Below are 25597 nucleotides of genomic sequence, written 5' to 3' on the forward strand. Positions count from 1 at the left end.
CCACTACGACTTTGCGCATAGAGAGCAACAAGCACAAGAGTCAGTGAGTGAATACATCACAGCGCTCTGGGCGATTGCATTGAATTGCCAATTCAATGACATCGAGGGACTTCTCGAAAGGTTCGTCAGACAGCCATCTCTGACAATATCACGATGATGGAAGCAATGAATATGGCCACAGCCTTTGAGAAGGATAATGCCCACGAGGCGGCCCACAACTCACCACATCCAGCGAGACCGGTCGTCTTCCGTAGATTCCCACAATGAGGATGTCCACCAAGCTTTGGACTGATCCGACCGACACCACTGCTCCCAAGCTACGAGAGCATCGTTGAACCAGCGATCATCTGACGCACCGTGAGGAACCTGCGCCAGCTGCGGAGAAAACCAAGAGCATCGGACATGCAGATCCTGCGGCTGAAAGACTTACCGGACCAGCCCTTGCATGTGAAGGACATTGCCAACAGCAAAGGATAGGCTGTTATCCTGCGTCTTGGACTGGGTGGGGAGGGGGTGGCCCAGGAAGCTGGGTCCAGAATTTTCATGCTACACAGCCCGCAAGGATGAGCTGTCTACTCACCAAGGATGTGTGTTATAGGGTAGCCATGTCATAGTCCGTCCGTCCCGTTAAGGAAAAAAAGTCTTAGAAGGGCTGCACGTGTCTCACCCGGGGATCATTCCGATGAAGGCATTGGCCCGTAGCTATGTGTGGTGGCCAGGCATAGATTCAGAAATAGAGGGCTGGGTGAAACGTTGCGAGCCCTGCCAGGTCTCCTGGCCGGATCCACCCAAGGCACCAGTACAGTCCTGGGAGTCCACACAGTCCCCATGGTCTCAGGTGCACGTGGATTTCACGGGGCCCTTTCAGGGCCAACACTTCCTAATAGTAGTCGACTCTCAGTCCAAGGGGCTCGAGGTGGTGCCGACCTCAACCATGTCCGCTAGAGCGACTATAAACACGTTCAGGAAGCTATTTGTGACACATGGCTTGCCAGACATACTGGTGAGTAATAATGGGACCACTTTTACTTCAGCGGAATTCAAAGAATTTGTAACCAATGATGGAATCCACATTCATTCTGCTCCTTTTCACCCGGCCACTAACAGCCAAGCTGAACGCATGGTCCATACTACAAAAGATGCGCTTAGGCGCATGGTGCATGGAGACTGGACTCTCCGGTTAGCGGAGTTCTTATTGGCCCAACACATCCCCCGAAGCACAGTGACTGGCTGGAGCCTGGAGGAGTTGCTTATGGGGAGGAGGCTCACTACCCTCCTTGATCGTATACACCCCGACCGGGCTCTTGAGCAACAGCCATCCACTGTGGTGCAGGGGGCTCCAAGAAGGTTCTCCCCGGGGACACTGTGTACCTCCGAAACTATGGGTCTGGACAGGATTGGCTCCCTGGTATCATTGCCCGCTGTACAGATCCAGTTTCCAACAAGGTAGGGTTGGAGGGGGGACTGGTTTGGAAGAGACACCTCGACCAGATCAGAGCCAGGGCACCTCTGAATACAGAACTTCAAGTGGAACCAGAGCACAGAGAAATGGGTACTTCAGGAGATTCTGTGCCCAGGCCAGGGTGGGAACCAGACGGGTTGCCGGTGACTGAGTTACCCCAGCAGGGCAACTTCAGGCCGGAATCCTCAGTGGCTCCATCGGCAGTGACCCCTTCGGAGCCGGCCTCGCTGACTGCCCCACTCAGACCGCGGGTACCGGAGGAGCCTCCTGGGTCACCCACTCGGGCACAGGAACTGCGACGGTCCCAGCGGGAGCGGAAAAGGCCGCACACCTTGATGACTATGTTTGTGCCTTTTGTTAGGAAGTTGGGGGGAGGAGTGTTATATATTGGGTTTAACACATTTTATGTTACAAGGGGTGTTCTAACCAATCGTAGAAATGTTGGTAGATGAACATTCTAACAGCAAGTAAGCGCATGCTCTTTCAACTGTCAACGGTCAGTTCATGCTTCGCATTAGTATTGCGTTGTCCAGTCAGTTCGGTTCTTGTTTTCCTATGAGTGAGCTGTTGTCACTCCCAATTGTTGAATAAATGTAGTTGAGGAACTTATACTGCCTTGGGTTTCTGACTTTTTCTGAACATTTAACAGCTATCACGTGCTGTTATCTCCTAACCTCAGGCAAGGCGTGATGCCTCTCTGCCCCCTTTCCCAGTATGTTCAACCAGTATAGCAAGTATACTTTCACTGGATGAAGTCTGGAGAGGCTTGCCTGTCTTCTCATGCCTGGTGTTGTAAGGTAAAGGTAAAGGTAATCTCGCTTTCAGGCTGAGGGAGACGGCATTTGTCCACAAACAGCTTTTCGGGTCATGTAAGCAGAGTTCGTCCAATGGGTCACTGGAGCGCCAAGTGGTTTGCTGTTCCTGAAAAAGTCCTCACTAGATGGCGCTGCAGAACAGCTGGATGAAAAGTGCTGCAAGCCCAGCCTTCCCCGCCCCGCCTTACCGCTGACTCTGCCACCAAAGAGATAGAGAAATTAGAATGCCACAAGCAGCACTCCGCTTCAGGTTTCCATTTCACCTCCAATTTAGGTGGGGGAACTGATCGACCCTATGTCCTATGTCCTTTGCGTTGGTGCCCCCCCAGGCTTGGCTCCAGGCTGAGGATGCCAAGGGCCCGTATGGGCTTATTTGGCTGCAGCGGCAGCATTAAATGACCTAATTATTAATTAATACAACAATCCCATTGACCTCTCGGCAGCTTTAATACCGACGAGGGCTCCAAAGCCTCGCGAGGCCAGCCTACATGCTCGAGGCAGCCCCGCGAATGGCGCCTGGTGAGCAAAAGGCGCCTTCGACGGGGAACCCCGAAGTGTGGCTCCAAAGTGTCGCCTCCTCCCTCTCAGGGTCCCGCCCCACCCAGGCGCTGGAGTCGAGTTCCGAGCGGGCTCCTTGCCCGCCCCGCCCCGCGCCCCGCCCCTGCCTTCCAGCCTCGCTAAATGGACCGCCGATGTGCCGCCGCCGCCTCGCCAGGCCGGGCCGGGCGGGGAGAAGATGGCACTGTCCAGGGGCCTGCGGTGCTGCCAGCGGGTCTTCGGCTGGGTTCCCGTCGCCATCATCACCCTGGTGGTGCTCTGGTCCTACTACGCCTACGTCTTCGAGCTCTGCTTGGGTGAGGCTGGGCGTGGAGCGCAAGGGGCACGGATTCTCACTGGGTGTCAAGCCCCACTGGAAACAGGCGGGCTTCCTCATGAGTTGTAACCGGGAGGGAAAGGCAAGGGGAGGACGCGCAGATCCCGAGTGCACGTTGCCCCCCCCCGCCCGCAGAAAGGCAGGTGGGCTTCCTCGTGGGTAAACGCCTTGCCTGGGAGTGAGACCCTCTGAACGCACCGGGGTTTCCCTCTGAGCAAAGGCAGGAAGGGTGCTGCGCGGATCCTGGGCGCACTTTGTCTCCCAGGGAGTAAGCCTCCTAGGGCACAGGTGGGCTTCCTCCCGGGTAAATGCGACGCCGTCAGCTCCGCATCTCCTTCTGAAGCGGTGGCTGAAAACCTCCCTGCGTACCCTTGCTGGGGTGCAGGCAAGAGCCCACTGCGCGTAATCGAGGGAGTTTGCGAGGTGAGGCGACCCCCTCAGACAGGAGGGTCCGCCTGGGGCAGCAGATCCCTTTGTCGGTCTCTCCCCCACCCCCGCGCCACCTCCCATGTTCCTGTTGTGGGTTTTCCCCGACCCCCTTCTTCCCTGATGGGGAAAGAGAAACCACAATTTTGGGGTCCTCAGGTGCCGAAATGTCTTGGGCTGGCCCTGAGTCCTTATACTGTACAGTACTGCACAGCAAGCCCTAACAGAGGTTTCGTAGTTCAGCGTTGCCCCCTCAAGATACTGAGAGGGTTGTGAGCTCTCAGCAGGAGCGAGGTTGGGACAAGGGACTTCCTGGTTCTCAAGTCTTCGGTGGGAAGAATTCAAACCCAATGCTTCTCTTTCTCTAGCCTGACCTCTTCCTTTCCTGTTTTTGTTGCAATCCTGCCACCCTCTTGATTGTGTTGCACAAAACCTGAGGTAGTTGTAGCAGGGGAGATAGAGCCTGGTGTGAGGCAGGAGAACAAAGCTGCCTAGCTCTGCTACAGAAGCTGTGGTGTTTCTATATAAAAATAAAGTGGACTTTCTATAGAAATGATAATCATGATTTTTTTAAAAAAAGAAACATTACCTTGGTTTGTAACTGGCCAAACCATCAGTTTCTGTTAATGGTCAACATGCTTATTTATCACTGATCCAAAACAGATCAAACATATTTACTATCAAGTTAGAATACTGCAGATTCAGCTTGCATTCTGTTGACTTGGTTTTTATCATCCCTTCAGTTTATGTTTTAGTAATTGATTTGTGAATGAAATGGTTGGCATTATAATTATTATAATATAATGGGGATAATAATAAATCAGATTTGGAAATGGTTTGTCATTGGGAATGGGGTTAGCGGGGAGGGGAAACGAGCCTGCTTAGAGGGAGGCTTGTGTTGGAATTGGGTGAAAGCAAAGCTAGTGATTTGATGCTAAATGGAGGAGAAATAACAGGTAAGCTTCAAGGCCAAGAATTTGACTCCAGGTCTCCCTGGGCAAAGTCCAGCACAGTGGCTATGCTGTACCACTCTGATAACATGCCTGCCTGCCGCACCAGTTTAAAGTACAGAGCTAGTAGTTTGCAAGAATCCAAGGTGAGAGAAGGGAGAAGATATTGATGCTCATTCCCTCTCCTACCAACATGAACTAGCCGGCCTTTGGTCTAATACAGCAGGGATTTTCTTACATTATTAGGGTGGAAAGTATGATGTTTGGGAGGGTTGGTGCTCTTTTTGTGGTGAGGAAGGGAAGGAAAATTTATATATTTCCTTCCAAGATTATGCAAGATTAGGAAGTAGCATACAGAAATGATATGCACTCAGGAATGCACTGTAATGCAAAGCCTTCCTCAGGACTTTCTTGGTTGTGGTCATTTCCCTGTGGAAGAGCCTTCACAGAGAAGCCCACCAATGCCTCTTATTACAGTGGTACTTCGGGTTACGTACTTAATTCGTTCTGGAGGTCTGTTCTTAACCTGAAACTGTTCTTAACCTGAATCACCACTTTAGCTAATGGGGCCTCCCGCTGCTGCCGCGCCGCCACTGCATGATTTCTGTTCTCATCCTGAAGCAAAGTTCTTAACCTGAAGCACTATTTCTGGGTTAGTGGAGTCTGTAACCTGAAGCATATGTAACCTGAAGCGTATGTAACCTGAGGTACCACTGTATAGGTCTTTTGGTTGACATTTGGGTAAATTGCCATGATTGCTGTACTGATTTTACTGACTCTCATTATGGTTTTATCACATTTTTGTCAGCCAGACAGGGGAGACATCAGATACATTTCAAAATAAATAAAACACATGCCTTTTAAAGCAGGAGTAGTTTCACATGACCAGTCAAGGCAGCTGCTTAAGGCCCAAACTACTGCCAGTCACCTGTAGTTCTTTCCTGCGCCCGCCCTTTTCCAAAAGCATTCAGGCCAGGTGCTGTCTTGAGCAAGGAGATGTGAGAGGCTGCTTTCGCTTCTGGAGATCATGCTGCTTGGTATTGCCCCCTCCCCAGCACACATGTTTACTTGTAGAAGAAACTTCCTTGTTTTCCCCAGTCTAGTCCTCACAGCTCTCCACAGCTGCATATGTTATTTTGTTGTTTATGTTGCTTTTCTGAGGAAGATAAAATGTGAGTAAATATACGTGCAACTGAGCATCAGATATAGGTTGAGCCTCCATCTTATTGAATCAGCTCACATTACCTCCACTTGTGAATTCTTGTTTAAGAATAAACAGATCAGCATTTTTAGCACAGATTGTCCTTTAGCCTGTGTCAATGCATTCACAAAATCAGTATATACATCACTGAGGACTTCTCCATGATGAAGCTGGCACATGCAGAGGGGAAATTCACATTTCCCGCCCCCCCCCCCCCGGAGCTAATAAAGCAGGCGGAAGTAAAAATTTAAATCCTGATAGCTGATTTATCAACAACAGTACTGTCCTGGTCTTTGATCTGCCTTGCTGGTAATACTGCCCACTGAAGTGTCTTCTTGGATCCTTTTCTGAAGTGGGTGAGAAATAGGCGTGGCACATACCTTTCCAGAGCATTGTTGACTTGGTGAAGGTATGTGGATTTTGCAGGGGGTGGGGGAGTTGTGTGTGTGTCAAACATCTCAAAGTGAGATGTTCCAGGTGCTTACCCAGGTTCTGTTTCCTTGGAATGAAGGTCAGCAAAGACTGTGGTGTCTTTCAGATATATTTATTTACAGATGTATACAACCTGACTATAGGACAGAGGGCCTCACAGGATTAACACCCCAATAGATCTTGCTTCTCCACTAGTTGCAATCGCAGACCCGTGTGTCTGTGTCTCCTTCCAGCTCTGCCCTCAATATAATACAGTGGTACCTTGGGATGCGAACGGGATCTGTTCCGGAGCCCCATCCTGAATAGAATGTACGACGCAACTGTGTGGGTTGCGTTTCGTCGCTCCCGCGCATGCGCGTGATGTCATTTTGACCGTCTGCTCATGCGTGAGCGGCAAAACCTGGAAGTAACTCGCTCCATTACTTCCAGGTCGCCACGGAGCACAACCCGAAAATACTTATCCTGAAGTGTATTTATCCCGAGGTATGACTGTATTCTAGCTATTGTTCTCCTATCTAACAGGAGGGGGCGTGGAGGAAAGGCCCCGCCCATTACATTATTGTCTTACAGAGAAACTTGTCTGGCCAACCTCCTCCATTAGATTATAACCCTCACTGGTTATTGTCCCCCACGAATTGGAAGGGACTCAGTGCATCATCCAAACTGAGCTCCCCAAACCTACAACATAATTAAGAAGAGGCAAGCACACCAGTAGGTAATTATGGAAATGTGCAGAAATCCTTCCTCTCCCCTATTTTCTGAGCCTCTAGCAGAGTCTGCTTAGACATTGTCAAGATTTTCTCCACAGCTGTAAGAGCTAGCAGTCTTCTTCAACAGAGCATAGGGTTTTCTGAGCTGGGGTTCATGCATAGATTTGGAACCATTTGGTCTGCTGTGAATCAAGACTTGGGCCGGTTAACCCTTGCTGGAATTAGTGATTACCGAGGATGTATAGCTGCAGCCCAAATCACCTGCTTGGCTTGTGAATAAAAAAAATGTGTGTGCTGTGATATTGTGCTGCTGTGAGTGTCTCCAACCCACCTCAGCTTCAGTTCTTAGGCTGTCATTTGCAAGGCTGAGAAACTAGAAGCACAGTACAGTGGTACCTCGGGTTAAGAACTTAATTCATTCTGGAGGTCCATTCTTAACCTGAAACTGTTCTTAACCTGAAGCACCACTTTAGCTAATGGGGCCTCCCGCCGCTGCCGCACGATTTCTGTTCTCATCCTGAAGCAAAGTTCTTAACCTGAGGTACTATTTCTGGGTTAGCGGAGTCTGTAACCTGATGCAGCTGTAACCTGAAGCGTCTGTAATCCGAGATACCACTGTAATGACTGTTGATGGGAAGGGGAGGGAAGGCACATGGTGGCAGCTTTTGGCAGCAGCCATACATCCTATTTGTTTCATTTGTGGTGTTGTGGAAATTGAGGGCTGCCTATAGGATAGCTTCCTTCAACCTGGTGCCCTCTAGATCAGGGATGTCAAACTCAAATTCATCGGGGGCCGCATCAGCAGTTTGGTCACCCTCAAAGGGCTGGTTGTATCTGTAGGACTATGTGTCCACTCTTTATTATCATAAATTATTGTCACTGCATTCAATTATTACTGTTTTTTGTAATAATGTAAGTAATAACTAGCTCTGAAAGCAGAAACATAGTCAGAATAATGGCAAGTAGATATTCAAATGTACAATTATTGTACAATTTATTGAAAAATGATTTTTGGTAACAGATAGTAATTTTTTTTTTAAAAAAACATACAAATATTGCCAAACACTGTTTATTACACATATGGCAAACACAAGGCATTAATTTTTTTTAAAACTTTTCTGACTAGATGGCTGACATCGTTTTCCTGAGGTCAGTCCATCGATGTCTGGCATTAGGTCTTGTGCTGTAGCAATCCGCAAAACAGCATGGAGGTTATCATCAGTGATGCGTGATCTGAGCTTTGTTTTGTTTCTTTAGCCACAAGATAGCTGGCTTTCACTGCTGCATCATTTTTTGCTGTCATTTTTGCAAAAATTTTCCGTTGAGAATGCAGGCTACCTTTTAATTCTTGGACCTTTTGTTGCTTTTCCTGGTGGCTAAGGTTAGCAAATTTGGCTCCATATTTGGTTTCAAAGTGCCGGCGTAAATTGTATTCCTTCATCACTGCCACTGCCTCATAGCAAATAAGACATACCGGCTTGTCTCCATTAATCACAAACATGTATTCACTTTCCCATCTCTCCTGAAATTGCCTTCCCTCTGCATCAACTTTTCTTTTCTTGGACATTTTTGAGTTATTTGATTGTAGTTTATGGTCCCTATACCACTGTAAAGTGACACGGAAGAGGTCAGTATATCCAAAGTTTACCGCTCAGACTTTTAAGCAGAATAATAAGCAGACCCCCCCTTAATAAGCAGACCCCCTCCCCCCCCACATACATCATATGTACTTACAGTACAGGAGAGAAGGGTTCAGGCAGCCGTTGGATCTGTCACATCACAGGATGGCATGCGCTCAATATAAAAACAAATGGAGGTTTCCTGAATGCATGTAAAGTGGAGGTTTCCTGTGTAGAACAGCCGGCGCCGCTAGAGGGCAGACGTTCTCTGGCTTGTAGGCTGCCGCGCATGCACTGAAGAGGCGGCTTTCTTGTGTCAAAAAAAAAAAAGCGAGAATAAAAGGTGAAGGCTGGCGGCCGGCGGCAGCTACACGGGCCACATGACGAGGTCTGGCGAGCCGGATTCGGCCCGCGGGCCTTGTGTTTGACACCCATGGCCTAGATGTTTTGGATTACAACTTCCATAAACTGCATCCAGGATAGTGGAGGTCACCAAATTGGTGAAGGCTTTCACAGGAGTGTCTTTCGTCAAGAAAATCAGTAGGGCTCAACAAGTACATAGCATGGTGTACTTGTTGACCTCTGTTGATGGAATCTTATTTGTTTCAGTTGTTCATGCAGTGCATAGTTAAACTCTAATGTGTGTGTATGTGCGCAGCTACATGTCTGTTACTTTTGAGTGGATTTGATACCATGGATGGTGTAACGTAGAACCTAATGTCACAATTACCATGTGATAATCTTTAAGATACCTCAGGACTCCCTGATTTTTTAAAAACATAAATGATTAAAATTTACAGTGAGACCTGCTTGGCACTGACATTATTGTTTCTGCTGCAGCGTTAAAATGTTTCTGTGCACTCAGGCATTTTACAGTATGTGATGGGCTGTTTTTCTGATCCTTAGCTCTTGTTGTGTTTGGTTAATTGCATATTCTGCCAGTTTTGATCTTGTAATTTTTGAGAGATGGGGTTGTTTTTAGTAAAATATGCATTCATTCATTCATTCATTGGCTTTAAGCTTTGTATATTGTATATATTTTGTATTTCTGTGAGTTGCCTTGGGTTGTTTTGAGAAAGGATCATGACAATAATACATTTGTGGAATTTGTCTCACCGAAGCAGAAGATCAGATGCTTTGTATTCTGGATGTGCCATCTACTTCTGTGCTATAGAGAGGCATTCTTCATTGTGAGATGGAGATATGGAAGTTACAGATAATTCACTCCTAGCAATGCTTTGTTGTTTTGCTTCAGTTACTTAACACCTCCAGTAGAGCTACACCTTCAACAATGTTTGTAGCTAGGATGCCATTGAAATTCAGATCCACATTAGTAAATTGCTGCTTACATTCTGCAGCCACCCCTTCCATCTGGGTACCTTGCAGTTTGTAACTCTATCAAAGCAGGTCACTTTCAACTCCCTGTCGCATCTCATCAGGAAGGGCTCCCATCCCCCATAGTCACACCTGTCTCACTCACTCTGCTTGCAGCTACTTCATTTCATTAAATCAGTAGTTAGAATAATAGATTCATAGAATTGTAGAGTTGTAAGGGACACTGGGGGGCATCTAGTCCAACCCCCTGCAATGCAGGAATCTCAACTAGATCATACATGAGAGATGGCCATCCAACCTCTGCTTAAAAACCTCAAAGAATAGAGAGTCCACCACCACCTCTCCTGGGAACCAGTTCCACAGCAAACAGCTCTTACTTTCAGAAAGTTCCTCCTGGTGTTTAGTCAGAATCTCCTTTCTTGTAACTTGAAGCCATTGGTTCAGGTCCTACCCACTGGAGCAAGAAAAAACAAGCTTGTGACAGCCCTTTATATATTTGAAGTTGGCTATTCTATCTTCTTCATTCTCTTTTCCAGGCTAAACATACCCATTTCCCTCAAATGTTCCTCATAAGGCTTCATTTCCAGACCCTTGATAATCCAGGTCACCCTGCTCTGCACACATTCCATCTTGCCAATATCCTTCTTAAATGATGGTGCCCAGAACTGGACCCAGGACTCCAGGTGTGGTCTGACCAAGTCATAAGAGAGTGGTACTGTTTTCTTGATCAGGACACTATACTTCTGTTGATGCAGCCTAAAATAGCATTAGCTTTTTTTGCTGCTGCATCACACTGTTGACTCATAGAATCACAGAATCATAGAATCGTAGAGTTGGAAGGGACCCAGAGGATCATCTAGTCCAACCCCCTGCAATGCAGGAATATGCAGCTGTCCCATACATTAAGCTTGTGGTCTACTAAGACCCCAAGAAGCTTTTCACATATACTACTGGCAAGCCAGGTGTCACCCATTTTATATTTGTGCAACTGCTTCTTCCTGCCTATGTGTAGAACCTGACATAAGTTCCTATTTAAATTCATAATGTTATTTTGGACCCAGTTCTCTAATCTGTTACGGTCATATGGAATCCTGATTCTGTGTTCTGCATCGTTATCTACCCCTCCCAGTTTGGTATCACCTGCAGATTTGAATAGCGTTCTCTCAATACCTTCATCCAAGTCATTTATAAATATGTTGAACAACAATGGGCCCAGGACAGAACCCAGCAGCACCCCACTTGTCGCTTTTTTCCCAGGATGAGAAGGAACCACTAGTGAGCACTCTTTGGGTTTGGTCAGTTAACCAGCTACAAATCCACCTATGTTATCTCGTTCAGTTCACAGTTTGTCAGTTCCAAGTTTTATGGAAGAATATCATGGGGGACTTTTTTTAAAGCCTTACAGAAATCAGGATACACTATGTTCACAGCATTCCCCTGATCCACCAAGTTTGTAACTCTGTCAAAAGAAAAAAGAGATAAGATTGGTCTGGCATAACTTGTTGATAAGAAACCCATGCTTGAGCTTAGTAATCACAGCATCTTTTTCTAAATGCTCACAGACCAATTGTTTAATTATCTATACTAGGAGCTTTCCTGGTATCAATCTTAAGCTGATCGGTTGATCATTTCCTGGGTCATCTTGTTTCCTTTTTTGAAGATGTAGACAATATCTGCCCACTTCCAATTGCAGGGACCTCACTTTTTCTCCATGAATTCTCAAAAATTATAGACAGAGGCTCTGAGATTACATCTGCAGACTCCTTTAGACCCTTAGGTGCAGCTCATAAGGTTCTGCTGCTCCATCTGTTACTGGCATTGCTACTGGAGCATATTGTCAAACAGCTGACCTTGCTGCTCCAGTAGCTGCTGCTGGTGGTGCCGGAGCATCAACCTGAACTGCTGCAAGAATGTTGCTGTTCCTCCATTTCCACTTAGACACACCTTGCTCACGGAACCTCTTCTAGGAAACATGAACCCCACTATTGACACCAGTGTTGCATACCACCCCAATCTCTAAGTGGTGCAAGATTTCAGGGGTTCCAAGCACTTACCCAGAATTCATGTTTCCTTTTGGAAATAAGACACAGTGGATTCTGGTGTCTTTATGATATGTGGTTTATTTATACATACATACAACTTGAGCCTACAATGGAAGAGTTTGCAGCATTAACACCCCAAGAAGATACTTCTTCTCCCATAGCCACAGCCTTGGGATTCCAACAGAAATCAGACTTGGCACTCTCTCTCTCTGCCTTTCCAGCCTGCAGCTTTTGCATCCAGCTTCTAGCTCACATCACTCAACTCTCAACTGTGGCCTTTTGTCTTTCTAACTGATAGGCAGTTGAAGGTGGGAGGCCCACCCATTTGTTCTCTGGCACAGAGCCACTTCCTTTGTTCCTTTAATGACCCATGCTTAGTGGGTCTCACATGCAGCCTACTTCCTCCCCTCTAAAAAAACATAAATGAATCTAAGTAGAAGATGAGAACGTGAAATTTCCTGTGGAGAAGGACACATGCAACTGATTAAAACAAGGATTTGGTTATTTTCTCCTTGCAGATGGGAGCAGAATACAGCTTCTTCTATAGTACAGGGTTGATTATTCAGCCAGTGAGGTGAGGTTATTCAGAGAGTTCATTTGTACTGTAAGTAAGTAAATCCTGAGTAGCTGCACCCAGTGTGAAAAGCAAACAGGCTGCATGCAGAGGCCTGCCAGGTGTTTAAAGACACATCTTAAAACATACACATCTGTACAATGTAAAGTATTTATAGCAATTGATTCCTCTGCTTCCCACATCCCCAGTTTTTGTACAATTTAGTTTGCTCTAAATGTCACACATTTCTCTAGATTAGGGTAAATTATTTTAATTAAATTGCCTGAATTGACTGAACGGACCAGGATGATCTTGGCTCTTCTCCTGCCGCAGCAGCGTGTGATCAGTTTCAGACATGTCAACAGTGTAGGGTCCTCTCTGACTCATCCCCCTTTGTCTTCCGCTCCCTAGTAGACAGACAGGAGCTGGAAATCAATGTGGCATCGATGCTCTCTATTCCAGGGGGAATATAGCATCACATTAATATTGCAACCCCTGCTGGAGAATTTGGATAAAAATCCAGGCTCCAGAGGGGCTTTGTTCGAGCGGCCAGCTTGCGGATGCTGCCACAGCATGAGAATGAGAGCGGGCGGATGTGTTGCCGGCTGGAGTATTATGCCATGTCAGGAAGGAGGGGAAAGAACAAGCATTCTCACTCAAGCCGACTTTTGGGGTTGATGGCGCCAAGTGAGGTCCTGCTGGGAAAGTCAGCATGAGGCTCAGGAAGACTCTAATCAGCCCTCTAGTAAAGCAGGAGCTGCCTCAGCTGCCCAGATTTCTCAAAGGAAGGACAAAGCTTTCCTACAGCACACCCTGAGAGTGGCCAGAATTTATTTATTTTTTAAAGATATTTATTGAGATTTCCCACCTTAATACATTAAAAAATCAAAAAACAAAAAAGTTAAAAACACATAAAGTTTACAATCCGTATTTTCAATAACATATTTCCCTGACTTCCCCACACCTCCCCTTCTTATATTCCAATTCAAATTGTTAGTTCAACAAGTTCTTATCCCCAATTTTTGACCTTTTTATATTTAATTCATTTTAGAAAAACCAATTTTAACTTATAAACATCAATATTTGTACATCAGTGCTCATTCTTAAAACTTTTTTCTAAAGTCGACCCAAATTCCCTTCCACGAATTCCCCAATTTTCATACTAATAACAAAACAAAACAAAAAAACAGATTATAATTGTACACCCTTTGGATTCCCAACCCCCCCCCTTTCCCGGTTTCGATCCCCAACAAATGTCCATCAGTCTTAGTCTACTATCAGCCTGGAGACCTCACGTCCGAGGCTCTTAATTCTCTCTCAATTCCTCTCTGCCGCTTTTTTTGGTAGTCCTTAGTATTAAACACCAGATCTCGGAGAAGCTCTGTTCCAATAGGGTCCATGTTTCTTCCAGCCAGACCTCCATACTTAAAAGTGGAGCCCGAATCTTGTTTCTTACTCCTTTTAAGTCTAAATGTCCCGAAAGCTCCAACTTCCACCTTAATCAAATTTGTAATCCATAGGTCTTCAGATCTCCACATAAGGAGATCTCTCCATTCTTCAATCTCCAATTCAGACCAGATTTTCATCATCCAGTACTTATTTTCCTTTGTAACCATCATGTCAGGCCTCTGGCTCTCCTTTGTCATCTGCAACATTACATCTCCTCCTTCCTTTTCCTCAGAAACAACATATATCTCTTTCTCCACACTCTCAAATCTCTCAAGTTTCTCTTCTTGTCCAGCTGCATGGACTTCCTGAGTCAAATCCTTATCAAATTCAATGAATTTGTTTACTGTTAAGTCCAGAGTTGCAACATTGGTAGCCAAAACATCAATTTGGCCTTGTAACTTTCCCAAGAGAAGAAAAACTCTGTCCAATTTAGCTTGAATTGTAATGTCCCAAAACCCCCTCTAGAGGGATTTTGGTTACTTAATCTTCCTTCCAGTTCAAATCCAAAAATCAAGTTAGTTTGTATCAGTTCTTCCTTGTTTTCAACAAAATATAACCAAATTGTAACAAATATATCCAGCCGAGACAGCAGAAACAAAGTTCTCTTTTTCCTTCTTGACAGCTAATTTGACAGCTGTCAAACTCTTCTATATCTCCTCAACAGGCTCTCTCGCGGATCACTCCCGGGTCCGGGGGGGTGGCACTTCAGCTTTCAAAATTAGCTCTTATCCTCCAGTAAAATTACTTATACTGCCAAATCGTGAAATTAATGTCTTTTACCCAATAAAGAAGAAGAAGTTCTCTCAACCTTAGTTAACTAGTCCTTGCTTTAAATTATTTACAAGACGGGGAGACGGACTTCCTGTTTGCGCCTTCCCCGATCGTGCCTAATTCAAAAAAAATTTTCCTTTGCAAATCCAATTTCCATACTACTCACGGGTTGTTGCTTTTAAAGTCCAATTGTTCACAAGAAGAAGTCAGCGCTCTCCGACCATGGCATGCGGCTTCACTCCACAGGAGAAGCAGTCGACTCTCAGCACCGCGCCGCTCGCCCCGTCCCCCGTTCCGAAGCCTTTAAAAAGGCTCCTTCGCGGGTCGGGGGGGTGCAAATGGTGCCCGCCGAGTCACCAGGTTCACAGGCTTCAGCGCCTGTGATTTCTGAGGGTCCCCGCGTCGCCGCAGCGGCAAGACCCAAATCCTGCGGAGCCGATTCCCTTCGGAGGGAATCCGCCATTAGTCGATGGCGCTAACCCGGAAGTCCGAGAGTGGCCAGAATTAAAACAGCTTGGAAACATAGTTCTGCATCTGTTCTTGTTTTTTGTTTTTTAAGAAAAAAGAAAAACGAGGAAACAGTGTGAACTAAAACAGGTTTTGGATTGTAGGAACACAGCACTTCCTCCTCACACCCATTTTATAGCAGGGCTCAGGCTTACGCAGATATAATTCAGGTTTGCCTAGAGACAGGAACATCCATTTAATCTAGCTGCCAGCAATGTTTATACAGAGATAATGTAAAAGAGTGATGTTTTCCATATGGAGCAAGAGACATGTGGAAGTACCTGAGCATAAGGACATCAGAAGAGCCCTCCTGGATCAGACCAAAGGCCCATCTAATCCAGGATGCTGTTCTTGTGGTAGCCAATCAGGTTACCTGAGAATCCTGTAAGAGGGACCTTAGCACAAGTCTCTCCACTTTCAGTTCCCAGGAACTGATATTACCTCCAATACTAAAGACATTACACGGCCTATTACCTCCAATACTAAAGACATTACACGGCCCTCACAACTATCAGCCACTGATAGCCTCATTCCCCATGAACCTGTCCAACCCACTCTTAAAGTCATCTATGTTGCTGTCCATCACTATGCCCTGTGACAGTGAGTTCCACAGTTTAAGTATACACTATGTGAAGAAGTCCTTCCTTTTAGTCTCTCTTTAATCTTCCCAAATTCAGCTTTGTTGAATGACCATTTATTCTAGTGTAATGCAAGAAGGACAAAAGCTTTTTCCTCTCTACTTTCTCCATACCATGCACCATTTCCTGTGCCCTCCCCTCCCCACCATTAGTTGCCTTTTCTGAACTGAGCCGCCAGATCCCTCTCCTCCAGCAGCTCAACAGGGTGCAAAAAAGCCCTCTCTGCCAGGAACCCCACTTGACAACATAAGCTTGAAAAGCCATCAGGAATGGCATTTTAAAATGACATATAACCTGCTTGACTTCCTGCCTGACCCTTGCAGCATCTTTTATTGAATCCTGCCATCTTTCATTAAGAGCTTCTGAGAAGTGTAACTCTGACCAACAGGGCCTAGAATTATTTCAGGGAAAGAATGAATGTGCTTTAAAGGTAAAGTTCGTACGCAGTACTGTTTACTGTGCTTCAGTTATGAAAGCAACCCTAGGAGCAAAAGATGTGTGCAGCTATAACCTGAAAAGAAGGATGTGCACACTTCCAGTTGTGATTGCTGCTGTGTAAAGAGTGCATTGAGATCTCCTTCAGACATGTATATGCATATATTCTAACATGGCATGAGAACATCCTTGAAGCACAGTATAACATCCATGCCAGATTCTGTGATAGTTCCAAATTCTTTATCTGTGTGTCTATGTAATCACAGAAAAGTACCTCCCTTGCTAATAGCAAAGTCTTAAGAGTATAAGTTTAAAACTAGAAGTCATGGACATCCAGTGAAGCTGAAGGTTTGGTGATTCAGGACAGATAAAATGAAGAACTTCTTCACACAACACACAGTTAAACTATAGAACTCGCTCTCACAAGAGGCAGTTTCCCACAGGCATTTGAGTGGTCACTGTGAGACTGGACTGGGCTAGATGGGCTATTGGCTTGATCCTGTAGGCTTTTTTTATGCTCTTAAGTTGACCTGTGGTGGATGAATATTGCCTTCCTCAGTTGTGGAAGGAAGACAAAACCAGCAGTTGTGTGTATGGCTCTGAGGGCAGGAATACATGTCTGGGATTGTATGTGGGGTCCTCATTCCCTGGTGAGTGGTTATAGTGGTAGCGGGAGTATGTGATTTGAATGGGAGGAGACACACATACGGACAGGTGGCTCAGCAAAGAATCTCATGACACCTAAAAGAATTATGGTAGCATAAGAGTTAGTGAGCTTTAGTCCACCTCATCATATGCATGAAGTATTATCCTGAATTGCAGTTATGTATTTTTGCATGAATCCAGATTTCCAAGTGGTGAGAGACTCATGGGATTCCAGCACTAACCCAGACACTGGTTTCCTTGGAATGAGTCAATGGAGATGGTGATGTCTTTAGAATACAGTGATCCCTCGGGTTGAATGTGCTTCGGAATGAGCGCGTTCAAGTTGCACTCCGCAGCAACCCGGAAGTAATGGAGCGCGTTACTTCCAGGTTTCACCACTTGCGCATGCGCAGACGCTCAAAATGGCGTCATGTGCAGAAGCGGCGAAAAGCGACGCGCGCAGACATGCCATCACTGGTTACGTTTGCTTCTAGATGCGAACGGGGCTCCAGAATGGATCCCGTTCACATCTAGAGGTACCACTGTATATGGTTTTATTTACCCATACATGCCACCTGCACATAGGATGGAAGGGCTCACAGCATTAACAGCCCAACAGATCTTGCTTCCCCATTCTGGTCCCAGGAAGTTTCTCAAGCTCATAATTTGGATCCAGCACAAAGCAGATATGTCTCTCTGTGTCCAGCTTGTTAGAATCAGCCAGATCTTACCCTCAAAACCTCTTGTTCTTCCACTTTACAAAGTGATGCTGCTTCCAACTATGTATGGGGGGTTAGCCTCATTTGTCTCTGTGACAATGTGGCAGCCTCTTCCTAATGTAAATGCCAATACATAACTGGCTGAAAGGTTTGGCTAGTTTCTGCTCATACAGTGGTACCTTGGTTTTTGAACATCTTGGAAGTCAAACGTTTCAGTTTCCAACACCAAAAACCCGAAAGTAAATGCTTCTGTTTTCAAATGTGCCTTGGAAGTCGAACGGCTTCTGCTGAGCTTTATTTCAATTTTCTCCATTGACTTTGCAGCCAGCCATTTGCACCTCGGTTTTTGAATGTTTCAGAAGTCGAACGGTCTTCGGAATGGATTACGTTCGAAAACTGAGGTACCACTGTAGAGTCTGCCATCACCTACACAGCATCACAGGTTTTGAAGGAACCAATGGGTATCAGCCATACTGACCCCCCCCCCCAAACTATAACAATATATATATATACATGTGGGGGTGGAATTAGAAGGAAATGAAGTCAGAAAGAAGTGAAAAGCAAAAAAGCCACATATGGTGATCACTACACAAGAAAACAGTCATCAAAAGCATACATATTCTCACACATATATTCTGGCATTTGTAAACCAATTTGAGAGCAACCATTTCACCCTCTTTCCCAATTAACATATGTAGCATGATAAAAAAAATCAATTCACAAATGATAGGTGTAGGTAAGGGCAGTGCTTCTTTAAAAAGAAAAAAAAAAGGTGCCAGAACTCACCATGAAGTTGTTACAGTAAGTGCCACTCTTTAAACATGGGGGGGGGGCGGGGGAGATGTTGGTACTCTGTACCCTTGAGTACCCCCGGAAAAAGCACTGTAAAGGGTTTAATCCACATCCTTATTTGCAACCCTCCAATTCAGAAAGAAGTGAGAACCATCACTGGTTCACCTGTCACAGTAAATCCCCCCTCAGTTCAAGCATTATTTTTGCAAGAATGGGATTATAAAGGCAGGTTTTACTGGAGTGTTTTTTTGTGGTACAGCACCTGAAACTTGATAAACTGGATGGGGTGCAATTTCACCGTTCTACCTAAGCTTCCTTTCCTGACGTACTTACTTGGAAATAAGTACTCTTGAAACAAATCAAATGTGCTTGTGTTAACAGCTGCTGTTGTCTTTGCTTTCACCTCTATGTGGAACAATATCATCTAGATAAATATGAGTGTGATTTGGTTGGGTGGTGAATCTTTCCATCACCAGCAAGTTTTTGAGAGTAGTATTGGCAACCATTTGGTCATTTTGTTGTTGTTTTTTTATTTTGAGTTTATGTGATATTTGTATGCTGTTTTGCCAACAGCAACATTGAGTGCAAAATAATAAAGCATTAAAATGAGCAAATAACATTTTCATTAGTATAATCAGCAATCACAATAGCATATAAGTAAAGTAAAAATAAACAATTCAGTAAGCAATTAATGGTTGTATTGACACCAATACCAACTCACAAAATTCAGAAGAATTAATCAGAAGATGTTGCTGAGCAGCAGCCCCCTCCCAGTTGATAGATAGATAGATAAACTTTATTCGCATTAGCCAACGGCCATAGCAACATAAAACAAGCAATATATACAAATAAAATATATACAAATAAAAAAAGACAGCAATGGGTAAAAAGGGCAATCAAGTCACCAAGATTATCGTTCAGATAGTGGCCCTTAATCTCATTGCACCCTCGCCCCTCCCAGTTGGCAGCATCCTCAAGAACATAAAAGAGCCTGCTAGATCCGGCCATTGGCCCATCTAGTCTAGCATCCTGTTCTTACAGTGGCCAACCAGATGCCTGTAGGAAACCAGCAAGCAGAACATGAGTACAAGAGAACTCTCCCCTCCTGTAATTTTCAGCAACTGGCATTCAGAAGCATTACTGACTCCAACTGTGGAGGCAGTACATAGCCATCGTGACTGGTAGCCATTGATAGCCTTGTCCTCCATGAATTTGTCTAATCCTCTGTTAAATCCATCCAAGTTTATGACCATCACTGACTCCTGTGTGCACAAGTTCCATAGTTTAACTATGCACCAGGGAGGAACTTCTTCACTCTCAGTCCCAGGCAGAAGGTTTTTCCATAAGTCTAACCACAGGCCTGGTGGAGCCCTAGATGGAGCACATACAATCCCTTGCAAACAGAAGCACTACATTAGGCTACATTAGGCTGTTCCATAGTTTAAGCCATAGTGGCAGCAGAGCTGCTCTCACAGCTCTGTCCGATTCATTTGAACCTTATTGATTAAAATTGGGAGCGTGGGGATCAAGATTAAGGGCTTAGGGGTGAGATCTTTTGACCTTGGTGAATGTGGTCTGGTGTTAAAGTGGAACTGATGTTAAAAATGAATAGTAGATCATGTTCATCTACTATCACATACCCTTTCATCCTTCCGCGGATATTTATTAGCTCATCATTCACACAGTCAGGCAGGAACTGACTTCTTTCAAAACATAATTTCTATTTAGTGGTGAGAAATAGGACTGGACTGTAGTCGCTGCATTTGGAAATAGCCAAAGATTAATTCCTATTTTGTTCATTTGAGGAAACATGGCATCACGATAAGGTCAACTTTATTACCATTCAGCTAGCAAATGTCAACACTACTTCATGTAAGTTTATCTCAGGGGGGAGGCAGTTTTTTGAGAAGTCATGGGGGCTTTGGGGATAATCATAAATGGAGGGTTCAAGCTGGGTAATCCTCAGTGAATTACAACCCTTGGATTTAACAGTATTTTAATTTCCAGAAGGGTAACAGTGTTTGTCTCTTGCAGCAAAAATAAACTAGAATCTTGTGGTGCCTTATAGATTAACAAGTGCATTAGGACATAAATGCATTAGGACATCATGGGCATAAGCTTTCAGCCACATTCAGCCTGAGCCTATTATATGTATATATGTGTGTATATATTATTTATTAGCTAACCTTCACCCCAAAGTCCCAGGGCGGGTTACAACATTAAAACACAATATTAAAATCAGTTTAAAACAACTTACAATCACAAAATAAGGTGGTGCCTAAAAAGATGCCTCTTGAGTGTCAAATGCCCAGAATAAAGGGTAAATAAAGAAGAATATATTCAGAAGAAATTAAGCAAAGGAGATCGGTTCAAACACTGTGAGGCATGCAAAGATTTCTTGATTGTTGTTGTTTAGTCGTGTCCGACTCTTCGTGACCCCATGGACCAGAGCACGCCAGGCACTCCTGTCTTCCACTGCCTCTCGCAGTTTGGTCAGACTCATGTTTGTTGCTTCGAGAACACTGTCCAACCATCTCGTCCTCTGTCATCCTCTTCTCCTTGTGCCCTCAATCTTTCCCAACATAAGGGTCTTTTCCAGGGAGTCTTCTCTTCTCATGAGGTGGCCAAAGTACTGGAGCCTCAGCTTCAGGATCTGTCCTTCCAGTGAGCACTCAGGGCTAATTTCCTTAAGAATTGATGCGTTTGATCTTCTTGCAGTCCATGGGACTCTCAAGAGTCTCCTCCAGCACCATAATTCAAAAGCATCAATTCTTCGGCAATCAGCCTTCTTTATGGTCCAGCTCTCACTTCCATACATCACTACTGGGAAAACCACGGCTTTAACTATACGGACCTTTGTTGGCAGGATTTCTTGATTAGATACCTACTATTTAAGAGCGGAAAGGCTAGACATATAAAATATAATTTAGCATCCTAAGCAGCACAGGACTTCTCATTCATGGAGAATAATTATAATCCCCATTATGTATGGGATTTCTAAAAGGTGCATGAAATGTTAGGAACTACCTCAGGATGTTTTGCATATTGTGTAAAACACGTCTTTCTCTTCTCTTTTTTTTTTTTTTACGTTACGTTATGTTAATGTTAGTTATTGTGGTACAGGTTTGCATGAATGCCACTATGTACATTCCCTTGTTATAATTGTTCTCTCTGTTTTATATGCATTATAAAATGAAATACAGTGGTACCTCGGGTTACTATTTCTGGGTTAGCGGAGTCTTTAACCTGAAGCATATGTAACCCAAGGTACCACTGTAATGAAAAGCTTTACAGAGAATAGAATAAAACAAAGTCTATTCCCTGCACTAGAGGTGATATTTATTTATTTATTTATTTATTTATAATTTTCATTTATGACAAATAAACATTTCAAACAGAATCATCTTTACATATCATATTTTGACTTCCCTCCCCCTCTTTCTGTGGTTCTTTATATTTATTTTCCTGCATATCCCAATATAAATCTATGTTGTATTTTATTTCCATCCATTTCATGTATGTTTTCAGTGCTGCACATTTTTACATTAATCCTGCTAATGTCTTAATTTGTTTATGATGAGTTTGTAAATATTCAATAAATGATTTCCATTCCCCCTTCAAGACTTTGTTATCTTGATTTCTTATTCTTCCAGTAAGTTTCACCATTTCTGAATATTCCGTTAGTTTCTGTAGCCATTCTTCTTTTGATGGGACATCTTCCTCCTTCCATCTTTGGGCAAATACCATTCTTACAGCAGTGGTTGCATACATAAATAAATATTTATATTGTTTAGGTAACTCCAATCCTATAATTCCTAAAAGAAAAGCTTCTGGTTTTTTTAAAACAAAAGTTACCTTAAACATCTTTTTCATTTCATTGTATATCATTTCCGTCTTCCTCTTCTCTTTCAGTGACTGTGACCAGTTCCATAGAAAAAGGTATGTGGCTGTTTATGCATTTTCAGTTGAGGGGTGAAGGAAGCTTCATGCAGCGTTAAGCCATGTTGTTTAACACCATCATGTGTACTTTGGCCTTTAGCGTCCTTTGTCATTTGCACAGGCCAATTTCTCCACTAGGAATATCTTGCTTTCTTGTAGAACAGATAAATATTTCCCTGTCAATCACCTAAGAGAGTTCATGCCTTTTCATTTATTCATCTCCCTGAAGACTAGACTGTCTTGGAAGCCAAGCATTAAAACAAAGAGGATGGGGGGAATCAGTGCCCCTCTATGTCTTCCTGATTGCTCTTTTTCTCCTTTAGTGGCCTACCTCACCATATTCCATGTGATCTTCCTGTTCTTCATATGGACGTATTGGAAGTCTATATTTACTCTTCCACAGCAACCGGACAAAAAGGTAAAAAAAAGCTGGGATGCTCTGGAGCAGCAAAGGAAACAGTTGAATCAAGAGTTAGTTCTGCTGCCTTAAGAATGTCTAGCCAAACTCAGGCAACACCCCTGGCCAGAGCCACCTGCTGCCCCCACAGTAGCCTGAGAGCAAACAGATCAACTGTGGGTGGGGGTGTGACAGTGGGGGGAGAGAGGGAGAGAGATGCAGCATGATACGAATTGTAATCATCCCAATGTGATTTGGTCAAATGACTCTTTGTCAGGGGCTGTCTGTAGTAACTTACGTTACTATCACATAACTAACTACAGTGGTACCTCTGGATGCGAAAGGTATCCGTTCCGGAGCCACATTCGCATCCAGAGCAGAATGCGCATGCGTGAGTGGCGAAACCCAGAAGTAACACGTTCCGTTACTTCCGGGTCGCCGCGGAGCACAACCCGAAAACGCTCAACCTGAAGCAACTTCAACCTGAGGTATGACTGTATATTATAGTAGCATGCCTCCATAAAGTTAGTTATAGTTGTGTTATTATAACAAGTTGGTTGAAACCTGTGTGGACTCCATGGTGACCATGTAAGCGTGCTAGGTACAGGGCATACCCTTGGTTTAGTCTTTGTCCTTAGTGGAGAGAGGGGTGGCCATAACCCTGTTGTCACAGTCTGACTACTTCCTGGCAAAGTTTAGACTTCTGACAACAGCCAAACCATTAGTGGTTGGGGACGACTCTGGATGGTCTGTCTCCAAAGACTAATGGAGCCAGATAGGTTCCTGGCTGTTCTGGGCGATTTCCCTGTGGACAGAGCCAGTGACCCTGTCAAGGCCTTGGTCTGTCAATACCATCACTCCAGTGCTGCAAGGCCTGCACTGCATGGCGGAAAACTTGCTCCAAAGATGACCAAACTCTTACTCGTTCATACAACTCTGCCTGAGAACCGGTGCTGAAAGTAGTGGAGAAGAACTACTTTGCTGCTGGCATCACCTTCTCAGTGAACTGTCCAGCAGTTATTTCAGGTGGCCCCAAGGCTAACTGTACCAGAAGTGCTGAATGACACCACACACACACACACACACACACACACACACACACCACCTCCAAAGCACTTGGTAGCATGCTGTGAGTGTGTTGCACTGCATTTTGGCGATAAAGTCACTCAACTCTGTAGCGCTTTAGATGTAGCAATTGTGCAAGCCCAGTCAAGGTGTTCAATTCAGCACCTTCCCATATTTTATGCAATCTGTTTTGGGGCTTTGTCTCTTGTTTACCACTTAGAAATGCAAGTGACTAAGTGGTATATAAATGTCTTAAATAAATAAAATCCTCTTCTTCTTCTTCCAGTTCCACATGTCTTATGCTGACAAGGAGCGCTATGAGAACGAAGAGAGACCAGAGGGACAGAGGCAGATCCTTGCTGAAATGGCACGGAAATTGCCCGTGTACACAAGAGCAGGGAATGGAGGTCAGCTGCACAGACAGCCTTTGAAATGTCCACCTCATCACTCTAAGCGGCACACACCAGCAACCCGCCTCATGAAACATGTCCTTGCCCTTTTGACTTTAAGAACCTTAATGCGGAGGGAATCATATTAGTTTAAAAGGATTTCCTTTTAACTTTCTCTGTTAGTCTTTGTAGTAGAGAGGAAATCCCTTAAAGATGTTCTTGATTTGTAAGAAAGTGGCTCAATGCTTTGTGACCATATGCTGCTTCAGTCTCCAGCTGCTGTATACATTCAGAGATCTAACTGGATTTCAGACCTGAATTGTGCTCTTAAAACATCAGTAGTCCAGTGATAGAGTATGCACTTCACTTCTTTCAGGAAGGTCCCATGGTTTTGTTTATATATATATATATATTTATATCCCAACTTTTTCCTCCAAGGAGCACAATGTGGCATACACATTTGTCCCCCTCTCTATTTTATCGTCACATGTGAGGTAGGCTGAGACGTCGTTACTAGCCTAAGGTGCACCCGGTGAGCTTCATGACCGAGTGGGGATTCGAACCACCACTGGTCACAAGTAGACAATGGATCCATATTATGATCATTTAAGAAGCAGCTTGATTCCATTGATAGTCACCCCCAGATGTTTTGGACTATAACTCCAATCAACGCCAGCCAGTATGGCCATGCTGACTGGGGCCGATGGGAGTTGTATTCTAAAACTTCTGGAGGGCACCAGGTTGACAAGTGCTCCTGTTAAACTTGAAAAAATTAATTGGATCCGGCACAGTGTGGGACATCACGGCCATATACATGGCTAATTTTAGCCTTCTCACATCAGAATTTTATACTTCTCTGTTCCTAGAAGCTAACAAGAACTGCCAGCTCAGAACTGGTTGCTTTTAATAGTAGGACTTTGATTTGCAGTAAGTGAAAAGAAGTCATTCATGAAGTCCAGTTCAACCAGGGGGTCTAAAGCCAAATGTGGTTTACATTTGTGAAACATGCAAAGCCCCATCACAAACATATTTTGTATCTAATGTTTGCTCTTTACTAAAGTGTTTAAATCTTTCAAGCTACTGTTAATGCCTTGAATGTCTTCATATTCATGCTTCCAATTTCATAGGACTGTTAATAACAAATAGCATTTATTTTATGCATTTCAAAGCATCAATCAAGCTTGTAAAATCAGGCAGTATTATCAGAGGAAATGGTCTTGCTTAAAGCTGCCTATTGAGAGTGAGATTTGCTCACTCCCATTATGGCTAATGAAGGCGTTATGGGGTGTGCTTCTTTGCAGCGATTCGATTCTGTGATAGATGCCAGCTCATCAAACCTGACCGCTGCCATCACTGTTCGGTTTGTGCCATGTAAGTTTACCAGAATGATTTACATCACTATAACTCCACTCGTGAAGAAGAAAGCTAGCTC

The 25597-nt window shown here is 44.4% G+C and overlaps 3 protein-coding genes across 4 annotated transcripts in view; 2 read left to right on the forward strand and 1 right to left on the reverse strand.

The window, feature by feature from the left end:
* LOC128406487 (uncharacterized) overlaps nucleotides 1-425 on the reverse strand; it is an 82920-nt gene extending 82495 nt beyond the window's left edge. Inside the window, exon 1 of the mRNA XM_053373913.1 lies at nucleotides 224-425. Coding sequence (XP_053229888.1) covers nucleotides 224-228 — 5 coding nt within the window. The 5' untranslated portion in view covers nucleotides 229-425. The remainder of the gene's footprint in view (nucleotides 1-223) is intronic.
* Nucleotides 426-563: 138 nt separating this feature from the next.
* Nucleotides 564-2958, forward strand: LOC128406961 (uncharacterized protein K02A2.6-like). Its single transcript, XM_053374859.1, has 3 exons — nucleotides 564-570; nucleotides 642-1446; nucleotides 2721-2958. Exons 1-3 carry the CDS (start codon nucleotides 564-566, stop codon nucleotides 2956-2958), a joined length of 1050 nt encoding a protein of 349 aa, XP_053230834.1.
* The window catches only part of ZDHHC15 (zinc finger DHHC-type palmitoyltransferase 15), a 34560-nt gene continuing 11909 nt past the window's right edge, over nucleotides 2947-25597 (forward strand). Inside the window, exons 1-5 of one of the 2 annotated variants that reach the window (XM_053373909.1) lie at nucleotides 2947-3131; nucleotides 22288-22314; nucleotides 22638-22732; nucleotides 24063-24183; nucleotides 25467-25536. In XM_053373909.1, coding sequence (XP_053229884.1) covers nucleotides 3014-3131; nucleotides 22288-22314; nucleotides 22638-22732; nucleotides 24063-24183; nucleotides 25467-25536 — 431 coding nt within the window. In that variant the 5' untranslated portion in view covers nucleotides 2947-3013. The remainder of the gene's footprint in view (nucleotides 3132-22287; nucleotides 22315-22637; nucleotides 22733-24062; nucleotides 24184-25466; nucleotides 25537-25597) is intronic. The other variant, XM_053373907.1, reaches the window with a different exon arrangement.

This window comes from Podarcis raffonei, chromosome Z, assembly GCF_027172205.1.
Source record: "Podarcis raffonei isolate rPodRaf1 chromosome Z, rPodRaf1.pri, whole genome shotgun sequence".
Lineage (NCBI taxonomy): Eukaryota > Metazoa > Chordata > Lepidosauria > Squamata > Lacertidae > Podarcis > Podarcis raffonei.